The sequence below is a fragment of the Danio rerio genome, chromosome 20 (genome assembly GCF_049306965.1).
Source record: "Danio rerio strain Tuebingen ecotype United States chromosome 20, GRCz12tu, whole genome shotgun sequence".
Classification (NCBI taxonomy): Eukaryota; Metazoa; Chordata; class Actinopteri; order Cypriniformes; family Danionidae; genus Danio; species Danio rerio.
Window position 1 is genome coordinate 36,633,565 of NC_133195.1, and position 13,205 is coordinate 36,646,769.

Genomic DNA, 13,205 nt, shown 5'->3' on the forward strand with positions numbered 1-13,205 from the left:
ACTTTGTACTATGTGCAAACTGCAATCATTTGTCTTAACAGATTCTGAACATGAGATCTATGAAAAGATGATTGTGGAAGAGGAAGAAGTGAAGGAGATAATGCAGGAGGAGGTGGTGGAGAAGAAAGAGGAGGTGATGGAAGAAGAGAAGGAGGAGGTGGTGATGGTGGACACAGAGAAAGATAACACAAAGCAAGAAAAGACAAATGAGGAGGAGGAGGAGAAAAGTGGAGAGGAGAAGGTGGTGGAGAAAAAGGAAGAAGGGAAGGAGATAATGCAGAATGAGATTGTGGTGGAGAAGAAGGAGCAGGAGATGAAAAAGAAGAAGGTGGTGGTGATGGTGGTGGAAGTGGTGATGGTGGAGAAAAATAAACAAATAAAGAAAGATACCAGCACCCAACTAACAGAGGAGGAGAAGGTGGTGGAGAAAAAGGAAGAAGAGAAAGAGATAATGCAGAAGGAAGAGGTGGAGAAGGAGGAGGAGGTGATGAAAGAGAAGAAGGTGGTGGAGAAAAAGGAAGAAGAGAAAGAGATAACGCAGAAGGAAGAGGTGGAGAAGGAGGAGGAGGTGATGAAAGAGGAGAAGGTGGTGGTGGAGAAAAAGAAAAGAAAGAAAGATACCAGCACCCGACTGTCAGAGGAGGAGTTCTGGAGAAGGAAAATGGAGGAGGAGAAGGTGGTGGAGAAAAAGGAGGAAGAGAAAGAGATAATGCAGAAGGAAGAGGTGGTGGAGAAGGAGGAGGAGGTGATGAAAGAGGAGGAGGAGGTGATGAAAGAGGAGAAGGGGGTGGTGGAGAAAAAGAAAAGAAAAGATACCAGCACCCGACTGTCAGAGAAGGAGCTCTGGAGAAGGAAAATTATCGCTAGAAGGCTATCTGCGGCAAAGTTTCTGTTTGAGCAAATAAAGGAGGAGGAGGACAAGATGAAAGCTGAGGAAGAGAACAATGAGGAGAAAATAAAATACATTGGAAAGGAGGAGGAGGAGGTGAAGAAAAAGAGAAGGAGGAGGCGGCCAAGAAAAAACTGCAAGGTGGAAGAAGTGGAGGAGGTGGAAGGAAAGGAAAGTGAGGAGGTGGAGAATCACATTGAGGAGAAAGAGCAAATGAATGACATTGAAAAGGAGGAGGAGGTGAAGAAAAGGAGAAGGAGGAGGCGGCCAAGAAAAAACTGCAAGGTGGAAGAAGTGGAGGAGATGGAAGGAAAGGAAAGTGAGGAGGTGGAGAATCACATTGAGGAGAAAGAGCAAATGAATGACATTGAAAAGGAGGAGGAGGAGGAGGAGGAGGTGGTGAAGAAAAGGAGGAGGAGGAGGCGGCCAAGAAAAAGTAACAGTATGAACGAGGAAGACAAAGAACAAAGTAGAGGAGTAGAGACATACTGTATGTGAAGGAGGAGGGTGAACAACATTGTACAACATCAATAAAAATGTGTTTTGTACAATACTGTATGTGCTGTGTGTTGTGTTCATCTGCTTAATTCTCTGTTTCAAAAGTATTGAATTTTGTTTGTTTAAAGAAAATATTGATTTATATTTAGATTAAACATAAATGTAAACATATATATGTAACAAAATTGTTTTGTATAGTTTAGTTTCTATGTATGTGTGTATCACATATACAAAACAAATATATATAATACACACACATATATAATGTCAGACTTATATTTTGCATGTGATTAATCTGCCCAGCACTAATACAGTAAACCTACAGATCCTGGAGTCTGACCTTTAAGATTTATATTGCGATTCAGATTTCTTGTTTAGAATTGTTAAAGTCGAATAATTCAGAGAATTGCTATCTTTCCGAGGCAGAAACAAGCTTCATAGAAACCACTTACAAATCCATCACATCTTCAAACGATGAAAATCCATTAATAATCTATTCAATTAGACTTCTATCTAATTCTAACTTAATGAACTCTTAGTTTACTTTACCATCAAGACTAAAGACTTTTAGTGCAGGTCTCTAGTCGCTCCGTTTCTATTACCCTACAGTTGCACAAACTGAAATTATGAATTGAAAATATGTCCATTGGAAATGTTTAATTAGCAAAAACTGCCACTCTCACACAAACACACAAACAAACACACACACACACACACACACACACACACACACACACACACACACACACACACACACACACACACACACACACACACACTTCAGACTGGCAAGAGGTGGTTTTTCAGGCAATTCAAAAAAGCTATTTATCCGCTAAAGAATAGAAAAAAAAGTTTTAGCTGCACTGTAAAAAATTTAATGACAAAAAGTCAAGACAACAAATATTTTGATGTTACTTTAACATTTTTTAATAATATAACATTTTTAAAGTTGTACCAAGTTTAACTTAATATTTGTAATCTATTTGATTGATGCAAGTTGAGATGACTAGAAAAGTTAATTTGACTCAACTGAACCATGTAAGGCAGTAGGAATATTTTTAGTGTAGACTTGAGACCACCCGAGAATTCAGTGACAAAACTGTCAAATGTGTTGTGGCGGAATACTTCAAATGAATTGATTATCTATTATTTCAGTCAATATCTGTCAGTTTTGTGGTTTGAGTTTCACAACAACCTCTGGCGTTTCATTAATTGTGCTTCTTTGTCTACAGCTACATCACTTTCTTATTGATTATCTATTTAAGAAACATTTTGTCCCTTAGATTTTTTATTTATTTTTTGTCATTTGCACATTTGCAGTCATTTGACTTGAAAAGAAAACATTTCTGACAAAACTGTACAAATGTTGTAGAACAAAACACACATACACAAAATTAATAAATAAGTGATAGTACATAACAGCACAATGTTTCAGCACAAAAACAAAAAGTAATATTATTATTATTTTTAAATTTTTTAAGTATAAACAAGCAGAGGGTTGAAGACACAAAAACACAAAAATAAAAAGAATTAATAAAAACAAAAAAAATGCAAAGAGTGATATTGCAGTGCAAAAAATGTGCACAGAAACTCATAAAATAAAATGCTCAATAAAATAAAAGACTAATGTTGTAGATTAAACACAATAAAGTAAATAAAATAATAAAAAAACTAATAAAAAATAATAATAATATTAGAAAATAATGAAATATTTGGTTTATTTAATATGGTGCACACACAAAAACTGCAAGAGCAATGTAGCAATACATGGCATGCAAAGCTGTCTTTCTTTGACATTTAAAGTGTAGCATGAGGGTGTGAGGTGAATGTTTGCATGTGTGTGGAGAAAAAAGTAGGAGGAAAGTCAGGAAATTAAAAAGCTGTGCTTCAAAAATCCTCATAACCATAATATCCTCAAATACACAACTAAACTCCAAAACAACATTGAACGTTTACACTTTTACCAACAAGCACATGCATAAAATGTAGATCACTTTAACAAGCCATGACCCCCAGATCAGCCACACTGACTTACTGACTTACTGTCTCGTATGGTGTCGAAGGTCCACTGATCATTCTTGAAGAAGGGGTGACATTTTATTTCATTCACTCCAGTTCGGCCAAGCCTCATCTCCCTGAACAAAGCAAAACACTGGTCAGCAAAACAGACAGAGAAGCGATAATCCACTAAAGTATACACATACACCAGGAACATCCAACAGCACAGCATGGAGGAGTGGAGCAGTCAGAGAGACATCCAAAAATAAGGACCGTTCACTCCCCCTTCCTTTCACTTCATCTGCATTGAGAGGGTGCAGCAGTTTGGACTGCCACGTGTGGGACATTCCAGCAGCCTGAATGCAAAGGGAGTGTGTGTGTGTGTGTGTGTGTGTGTGTGTGTGTGTGTGTGTGTGTGTTTACATGAAAACACAGAGAAAACATTAAACCCCTCTCTGTATGTTTGATCAGGAATGCTTGTATGTGGGCATGTGAGGGAGGAGAAAGAGGGAAGGAGAAAAAAGGAATTCAGATGGAAGTTGTCAGGCTGGAGGGTGAACGTCCATGAAGATGACATGTAGTAAAAGCAGTAGGACATGAAATTTATGTTTTATTAGGGACTTTATCTATAAAGAGCTTTTAAAGGCATAACATGAATAAAGATCAGCTTGTATGTTGTCTTAATCTAATTTAATTCAATTAAAATGTTGCTATGGCTTAGTACCAGCCAACCTCTAAAAACAAACAAGTAAGGGTTTATTACGCTAGTAAGTGTCTAGTAAAAGCAGTAGGACATGAAAGTTTTATGAAAGACTTATTTTATGAAGAGCTTTTAAAAGCACAAAATTAATATAGACTTGTATGTTCTCCTTAAATTAAATGTAAAAATATATGATTTGGTGTTTAAGAAATATTCCTTAAGATTGCCATTTTGGAAAAAAGTGCAACGATTTTCTAAAACCATTAAGCAAAAAAAAAAAAAAATCCTACTGACCACAAACATTTACAAAATAGGGAAAATTTCATATGATAACAATGATAACAGATCTAAGGTACCCTGTGATTACATTAAATACGTTATAAACAGGACTTGACATTAACACTCGCCAAATGCGGGGATTTCAGCTGTCGCGGGTTAGACAGCCACTCTCACTAGCCACTTTGGCTGTGATAAATGTATTTACAGTATATGAGAATATTGTTTTTAAGTATCAACTGTGAATAAAAAGTGTATGCATATAGCTTTATTTTGTTTGCTTTACACATTTTTTAAATGTGTTTCAAAAAAATAATTAGTTCGGTGCAGCCAGAGAAAAACTTAGCAAATCCTTAGAAACTCATAAAATAAACTCATGTAAAAACTCATGTGAAATAAACTATTAATAAAAATAAAATTAAATTAATTACATTGCGACACTATAAAAATTACATCCCATGTACTCATGCTCATTGAGCAAGGTCATAAACAACACACAAAAATGTTAAATGAACAAGGAGGCATGTGGACACAAAGTATAAATCAATAAAGTTAGCATGTCAAATTCAAATTTATGAATATAAAATGTATTTTTCCAACATTAAAATTGTGGTTAGTGAAAATGGCGAGTGGTTAGTAATGTTGGAAAACTCCTAGCCACTGTGGCTGGTGATCAAAAAAGCTAATGTCAAACCCAGGTTATAAACTCCAATTACAAAAGAAATCTCATCATGTGTGTAATAAATTGTCCTGAAAATTTGCTTTTTTTACAGTAAAGTTAATTTCAAATTGACAAAAATACTGTACATGTTACCAGCCAACCTCTGAAAACAAACAAGTAAGGGTATATTAAGAGACTAAGAGTATGAACTTGACAAGAAAGAAAAAAACTCAAATCAAATCTTTACTTTTCTCAGTCTCACCTGCTACTCAGAAAGGCACAGATGAGGTCTTTGGCATCCTTTGACATTTCAATATCATCTGGGAAAGTTAAGCTGTTCTTGTGATCCATGATCTTTCCATATGTGCCCACCAGAGACTCGGAATAAAATGGAGTGTCGCCTGCTCAGAGTGACAGACGAATAAATAAATTTAATGATCAGAACACTGAACTAAGATTACAAGAGATGCATATGAAGCTGACACTACTCACCCACTAGAAGCTCATAAATAAAAACACCAACAGACCACCAGTCACACTCGCGACCGTAATAACCAGTCCCTCCTTGAGACATTAAAACCTCTGGAGAAATGTAATCAGGTGTCCCAACAGCAGCGTCACAGCTTACCAAACCAGTCTAAACACACATGTAGAGACATGGATATAAACATTACTGGATGAGTTAATGTAGCTGAAATACAAGTATGTTTAAAATTTCAATTATTTACACAATTCATTTTCATTCAATTCAAGGACTGCACTGTACAATCTAGCCACAAGATGGCAGCACTGACATCTATCATCACCGAATGGAGGACTTCTGTAACCTACGTTAATGATTGTTTAAACAAATTTGCTGCAATGTGTGAGGTGATAATTGTAAATCTCCACACTACAAAATCTAAAAGAAACTCTCTCATTCTCGGTCATGTACAGTAGGGGAGAACGGGGTAATGAGACATTGGGTAGTGTGGGTAGTGGGTAGTGTGAGACACCCCCTGTATCTGGGCAACGGATTTTATATAACACTCTATAACAATTTTGTTTTAAAGCCCCTTCCATATCTCCTTTACCATGTAGAATAGGAATTCCTGGTGCTGTGGAAAGCATGTTTTTTTCACAAAAATATGTTTTTTGCAAGTAAAAGTAATTTTTTGCCATCAACTTAATCAACTGTTGTGCAAAAGCAAATTGATTTAAGGAGAAAAACTTATATCATACATGTTGATGAACTACCAACATATAAAACCATGTGAGGATGCTAGCTCAAGATTAGCCTGAATTACTAAAAAATATAATTTTTTTTTAAAATGTGGCGGTGGGGTAAAGTGAGACAAATGCTCTGGGGTAAAGTGAGACATAAGGTACAGTACAAGTTAAATTTAGTCTACCAGACTGTAGGACTTGTGAATGAGGCCTTGAAATCAACAGTGACACTAAGCAACATCACTTCTGGATTTAGGTGCACTGGAATTTTTCCATATAACTGAGAAAATTTCCTTGATAAAGCATTTGCACTATTCATGGTGTCAGACTGGCCAAATCCTGAGTTCCAGCCTGCCACTACAGAAGATTTGGATGATCTACTCCCTGCAGATGATCCACCTACAGATAGTTCACTCACTGATGCTAATCCATTCACTGCGCATATTATCTACATGGATGTGCCATGTGTTTCTAGCCAACCTGGATACATGTCTCTTCATGAAATGCTACCATTCTCAAATGTCCCCCCAGAACACAATCCAAATGAAACAGTGTGACAATTGAAAAGGCCTATAAAGAAAGACAAAAAAGCTAAAGAATAGCAAATAAAAGGAAAAATCTAAAAAAAGAAAGCAACCCAAAAAAAAATCATAGTTAGCAGCTCTGGGAAAAGTGATGTACCTGTCTCAGTTGATAATGTGTCTGACAAAAAGAGCTCTAAGGATGAGAGTAGTGGTCCAAGAAACACAGATCTGTCTGTGGGAGACTTTGTCATAGATAACTTTCCAACAAAAACACAAGCATTTATTTTACTGGCACGGTTACATCTATGTTTGTCCTGGAACATCATTTTTGTTGGAAAACGTAATCCATACCTATTCCCTACCCCTAAACCCGCAGCCATAACTGTACATTACTCTCAAAATCAGAGGAGAATAATAGTTGGAAAACAATCATCAGAAGTGCATAAACCTAACCATAAGCCTAAACTGAACATAAAAGGTAAACGTACTGTACCCCTTAATTCTGATTGGCTTATTGAATGTTGTTTAAGGATCAATATATAAATGTTAATCCAGGAACATGTGGGTGAAATTAGATTGGCGATGAGGCACATGCACAAATTTTAAGAAGAATCCAGGGAAACACAAAAGAGTGGGAGTTGTATGACAGTTAGACTGATGTTCTTATAAAGGTGGGTCTAGTCCTGTGTGCGTCCCAAGTTGTTCTATCTGGTTCTGATTGTCCTTTTCTCTGACCCCCATACTATCGCTGGCTCTAAGGGTCCAGTGTTCTGACCCCGGATTGTGTTCTAATTTAACTGGTTCTAACTGTCATTAGTATGTAAATTTAAATAGTTTGAAGTAGATTGTTGTATTTGATTTTATGAGTTTATGAGTTTTGAGTTACTTTCAAATGTTTAGAAAAACAAATGTGCTTAATTGACCAATTCGCAATCCATAATTGACTAGTCAGACATTAGTTCTGAAATGTGTGATTGTCAGGATTCAGACTCTTACAACATGCATTGTTATGGTAGTTTTAAAGTGGAAAAAGTAAGTGGATTAGTTTACCCTCACCTGGTTCACTTTACCCCTTTGATTTTTCTGGCCTGCTGCAGCTGGGGCAAAGTGAGACACAAAACGACTTTTTTTTAAACAATCATATTTTCACTTTCCTTTATCCTAAATACAGTCTGATAAATTCCATTGCTAGAAAACATTCTGAATTAATAAGAAATGTTTAAATTTTACTGATATATAACTTTAGCTCGCTTAGAGGGAAGAAAATGTAAAAAGTGTCTCACTTTACCCCGTTCTCCCCGACATGTAAACACACCAACTACTGGTGTATGATATTTATCGTTTTCAATAAAAATTTTATTGTATTGTGAGCTGGCGTTACAGAGAGCTTCATTCAATTGAGAAAAACAAACAAAATCATGTCCTGAGAGTCCAAAATATAATAATAAATATCCCTTTATGGGGTTTTGATTATAAAATGTGTAAGATTTAATACAATAGAAATATAATAGAAATAATACAAGCAAGTTAACACAAGCAGGCTTTCCTGAACATCCATTAAAACACAACAAAGCGAGTTCTGTTCAACAGATCAACAGAAAATACCAAACAAAGCTGAAGCAGAAAATGTGCATCTTAGAGCAAGAGTTGTGTGTGTGTGTGTGTGTGTGTGTGTGTGTGTGTGTGTGTGTTTGTTTGTTTTTTGAATTTTAATCTGTTTTAAATAAATCATCAACAAAGACAGTCACTAATTGCTTCGTTTCCAAATGAATCAGCCACTTTGAATCACTTGTTTAAATAAATGTTCATTGAATCACTTATAAAAACAGAATAAATTCAAAATCCCACACTTCCTTTATATACAGTTTTTGAAAAAAACTGAATCTGAATTTGTTGTAGAAATTAAGACGCAGGGGCAACACTGTGGCTCAGTGGTTAGCACTGTCGCCTCACAGTAACAAGGTCGCTGGTTCGAGCCTGGCTAGGCCAGTTGGAATTTCACTGTGGAGTTTGTTTGTTCTCCCCATGTCCAAACACATGCATTACAGGTGAATTGAATAAACCAAATTGGCCATAGTGTATGTTTGAAGGAGTCTGTATAGGTTTTTCCCAGTACTGGGTTGCAGCTGGAAGACACTTTAAAAGACACTTCAAATGCACTTATCACACACCGAGTCCATCTTCATGCATGTGCCAAAGTCTGCGAGTTTGAGGTGTCCATTGCGGTCCAGCAGCATGTTGTCTGGTTTGATGTCTCAGTGGATGAAGCCCAGAGAATGGATGGCGTCGAGTGCCAGCACCACTTCTGCCGTATAGAATTGAGCCCATTCCTCTGGGATGTCATAGTTGCTGGTCAGAGTCACCAGATCTCCACCTGGCATGAACTCCATCACCAAATAAAGGTACTTTTCATCTTGGAATGCACAGCACAGCTATGTGGACAGAGAGATAGAGTGGTGAACAGAGAAGTCACAATATATTTCAGTAATCAATACCAGTGAAATTTAACAATACTTAATTTCAATTGCAGCAACCCAGCTAAATTAAATAATAAGCAATGTGATATTGAACACAGACTTTATTTAATCGTTTAAATATTTATTTCATAATTTAAATACTGTTATTAAAGAACTTTTAATGCTATCAATTACAGAATGTAAATAATAAAGTTAAAATATAAAAAAAGTATGAATGGAATATTAAATAACATTTTAAGTATGAACATATACATACACAATAACAGTTGTGTCAAGCAATTAATCATAACTAATCAAACCCAACATTAAAATTAACATGTACGTCATTATTTATATTCATTCATTTTCTTGTCGGCTTAGTCCCTTTATTAATCCGGGGTCACCACAGCGGAATGAACCGCCAACTTATCCAGCAAGATTTACGCAGCGGATGCCCTTCCAGCCGCAACCCATTTCTGAGAAACATCCACACACATATTCACACACACACTCTAATACACTACGGACAATTTAGCCATGTCTTTTATGTCTTTGGACTGTGGGGGAAACCAGAGTACCCTAAGGAAACCCACACGAAGGCAGGGAGAACATGCAAACTCCACACAGAAACGCCAACTGAGCCAAGGTTCGAACCAGTGACCCAGCGACCTTCTTGCTGAGAGGCGAATGTGCTACCCACTGTGCCACTGCCTCGCCATACATATAATTTGATGTAGATATAAATATATAGATATATATATATATATATATATATGTATGTATATATATATAGATATAAACAAGAGTTTTTTTTTCTTTTTTTTTTTCAATAATGTCTAAAAATCTGCTTAAATAATTGAACAAGGCCTAGACCTGGGCTGCCCTTTGTGAAACCACTAATAATCATTATTCCTTTATAGACTAGTGTTCTCCTTGATCCCAAGCTCTGTGGCAGCAATTTCAGAAATGTTTCTGCCCTTCATGTGTTCAGGTGTTTGACAAGTAAATTTATCATCATGAAAAATTCTCTTTCCGGGCAAACGCAGCCAATGCCACAGATACGCCAAAGCAGAGTCGCAGTGCCATGGATTACCAGACAATAACGCATACAAACGACCACAGAACATAGGCTACCTGAGGCCAAATTCAGCAGAGTGTTGTTTCTAAGGTTGAGGAAAACAAGCTCTTTCTGTTGAAGGAAGAGTCCAGCAGGAAGACTTTCCAGACGGTTCCCGCTCATAAACAACAGCTGAAGGTTTGGGTTACCGATGAAAACTGAAGGGTCCAGGGATTTGAGTCTATTGTTTTCTAGATAAAGGGCCTCTAGTTTTGACAGAGACACCAGAGCTCCAGGAGTCAGTTCCTCCAGCTGGTTATTTTTGAAGTCTAAACTCTGGAGATTGCCGACAAACCCAGGCGTACCGACAAATTATTGTTGATAAGCGTGACGCTTATCAATAAAAATAAAATATAATAAAAATAAAATAAAATTATAAATAAACAAGGTTATTAAAGAATCTTTTTTCAGCTAACTATTGCCATTTTCAGTTTTTAAAAAAAAAGCAACAGACAGACAGAGAGAGAGAGAGAGAGAGAGAGAGAGAGATAGATAGATAGATAGATAGATGCCAATTTTATTAAGTACAAAAATAAGATTGTACTTAAAATGTACTTTATTTTATTTAAGTTTATATTTTTTGCAGTCAATTACACTTTTTCCTCTTCCTTGCATTGGTGTTACATAAAGGGACAGTTCACAAAAAAGGAAAATTAACTCTCCCCTAAATGCTTTCAAATCTTTAAAAGTAAAGAAGATATTTTGAACAAAGGTGAAAACCTGTAACATTGTCTTCCATAGTAGCAAATAAAAATACTGTGGAAGTCAATTGGGTCAGGTTTCCAGCTTTCTTCAAAATATCTACTTTTGTTTTTAGAAGACAAAACAGGTTAGGAACGTGATGGGTGATTAAATGACGATTCACTTTTTGGTGAACTGTCCCTTTCATTAAACATTTAGAAATGTTCAAATGGTGTGACTAGCATTTAATCAGTAAAACGTGTTTGTGTCTTATGCTAGTAGTTATCTTTTGCATGAATTAGTGTTTATTCCTTAGGTAGGCTGGTACCTTTTTAATATTTACTAGCACTTATTTGTTAGATAACTGGTTCTTTTTCTAAATAATATTAGACACTTGTTGACATTTATTTCAAGAGTGACTGTTACTAATAAACGATTTTAAGTATTTGCCAGACTAATATGAGTTGGGTCTAAAAGATGATTTTTATATATTAATAGGCCTTGCTGATCATTAGATACTATAACATGCCTTATTCTACTAAAAGTGTAGTGAGTAACCATAGTTTTGTAAGACCCATATTACCTGTAAGGTCAAGCACATACTGTAAAGATTAGACAGGCCCACGAGCAGATCCGCAGGTGTTGTTTGCAGTTGGTTTCTGGTCAGACTGAGATGCCTCAGATGGGAGAAAATCTTCAGGTCATCAGATGATATGGAGCTCAAATTGCTGACACGAACACGAAGGTCTGTGGTGTTTCCTGGATAAACTTTACTGGGTAGCTGTTTAAAGTTAACATGAAGACAAATGACTCTGACCTCATCATTTTCAAGGACTTGTCTGCATTTTCCTTGATGTAAAACGCCACTCTGTATCTGAGAAAAAAGGCTGAGCAGAACTGAGTTAGAAAATAATATTTGCTCATATCTATGAGCAAGTTGCAACAGAAGTAAAAATGTAAGGATTCTAGTTAAAACCTCAATCACCTAATGCCTCAGCCTTACTGTATATTAAGCATGTGTAACTGATCCTGCTTTTATAAATCACATTGAATACATTTGTCAATTTGCAAACAAGGGTTTTCCAGGTCCACATGTGTATCAAAGTTTTGTGTAACACTGGACTTTTATCAATCAATTCTTGTAAATCATTCACAACAAATCACAAGATGTGTTTTTAACCATGACAAATGAAAATAATATCAGCATACGTTACATTTTAGATTTAGAATTGCATTTTTATTGCCCCCTCTAAAAACATCACAATAAAAAAAGCTTCATTTTATTAAGTAATCACGATTATACAGAGACCTAGAAGGGACGTGATGGTGGGGAAAAATGGGTGGGTGAAAAAAAGGACAGTGATAGGAAAATATTTTTTGAAAAGTTTTTCCCTCGCAAAGGTATTGTGCGTTCCCTCGCAAAACTGTTGTTCCACTAACACTTTCTGTTATTGATTAAAGTTACCATAGTTATTAAGTAAAGAGCAAATGAATCTCTCATTTTGTTTTGTTTTATAACAGTGGTGTCACTGTAAGAATGCACAAATCTATAATGAAAGCATTCCAATACTTTAGTAACTGTTTGAGCTCATTTTAGAGAAAATTTGTTGTGTTTACAATAAAACATGCAGGACAGACATGTTTACATATTATTAAGTGTATTTGTCTGTTTAAACACACACCAAAAATTCAAAATGTCCGGCAGTTTAGCTCCTCTTTAAATGGCGTATACAGAAGCTGAGCTGGGATCAGTTTATTATACAGAGCACGTCCGTCAGTCAGCGCTTATACATGAACTTAATATATATATATACTTTCCTAGCACTCAGTTTTTTTTCTCCCACCCATTTTTCCTCCAACACCACGTTCCTTCCAGGTCTCAATATGATTATGCTAAATTAATTCAGCCTTACTCTTCAACTTTTCACATTTCACATGCTCAGCAATGGACAGTTTTGTACGCTAGAATATTAAACATGCTTGTATTTCTATTGAAATATTTAAGGTGTGTTTGGATCATCACAGAGTCAGAAGTGTTCCATCAAATAAAGCTTTTTTATAAACAATTTCACAAAATAATAAAATAAAGAAAATGTTTGGACCGTAGGTCTTCATGTTCCACTATGCATACAAATTTGTCACAGCATTTAATAAAATGTGCATCTTTGCATCATGATATCAGTCTTCAATAATACATAG

The 13,205-nt window shown here is 36.0% G+C and overlaps 3 protein-coding genes across 14 annotated transcripts in view; 1 reads left to right on the top strand and 2 right to left on the bottom strand.

Annotated features, from left to right (window-relative positions):
- LOC141379323 (uncharacterized) overlaps positions 1–1,442 on the top strand; it is a 32,501-nt gene extending 31,059 nt beyond the window's left edge. For 3 of the 5 annotated variants that reach the window (XM_073933386.1, XM_073933387.1, XM_073933388.1), the window contains one exon: positions 42–1,442. In XM_073933386.1, coding sequence (XP_073789487.1) covers positions 42–1,387 — 1,346 coding nt within the window. In that variant the 3' untranslated portion in view covers positions 1,388–1,442. The remainder of the gene's footprint in view (positions 1–41) is intronic. The other 2 variants (XM_073933384.1, XM_073933385.1) reach the window with 1 other exon arrangement.
- LOC141379342 (rho-associated protein kinase 2-like) overlaps positions 1–9,078 on the bottom strand; it is a 28,668-nt gene extending 19,590 nt beyond the window's left edge. For 4 of the 8 annotated variants that reach the window (XM_073933441.1, XM_073933445.1, XM_073933442.1 and 1 more), the window contains exons 1-3: positions 5,515–5,583; positions 5,285–5,423; positions 3,431–3,522 (exon numbers count right to left, since the gene is read on the bottom strand). In XM_073933441.1, coding sequence (XP_073789542.1) covers positions 3,431–3,463 — 33 coding nt within the window. In that variant the 5' untranslated portion in view covers positions 3,464–3,522; positions 5,285–5,423; positions 5,515–5,583. Of the gene's footprint in view, positions 1–3,430; positions 3,523–3,591; positions 3,689–5,284; positions 5,424–5,514; positions 5,660–8,923 lie in introns of those variants that run through there. The other 4 variants (XR_012395888.1, XR_012395889.1, XM_073933446.1 and 1 more) reach the window with 2 other exon arrangements.
- On the bottom strand, positions 8,190–12,022 carry LOC110438438 (serine/threonine-protein kinase 38). Its single transcript, XM_021470887.3, has 3 exons — positions 11,824–12,022; positions 11,590–11,734; positions 8,190–9,184 (listed from the first exon to the last, which is right to left on the bottom strand). Exons 1-3 carry the CDS (start codon positions 11,928–11,930, stop codon positions 9,008–9,010), a joined length of 429 nt encoding a protein of 142 aa, XP_021326562.1. The 5' UTR covers positions 11,931–12,022; the 3' UTR covers positions 8,190–9,007.
- Positions 12,023–13,205: the final 1,183 nt, after the last annotated feature.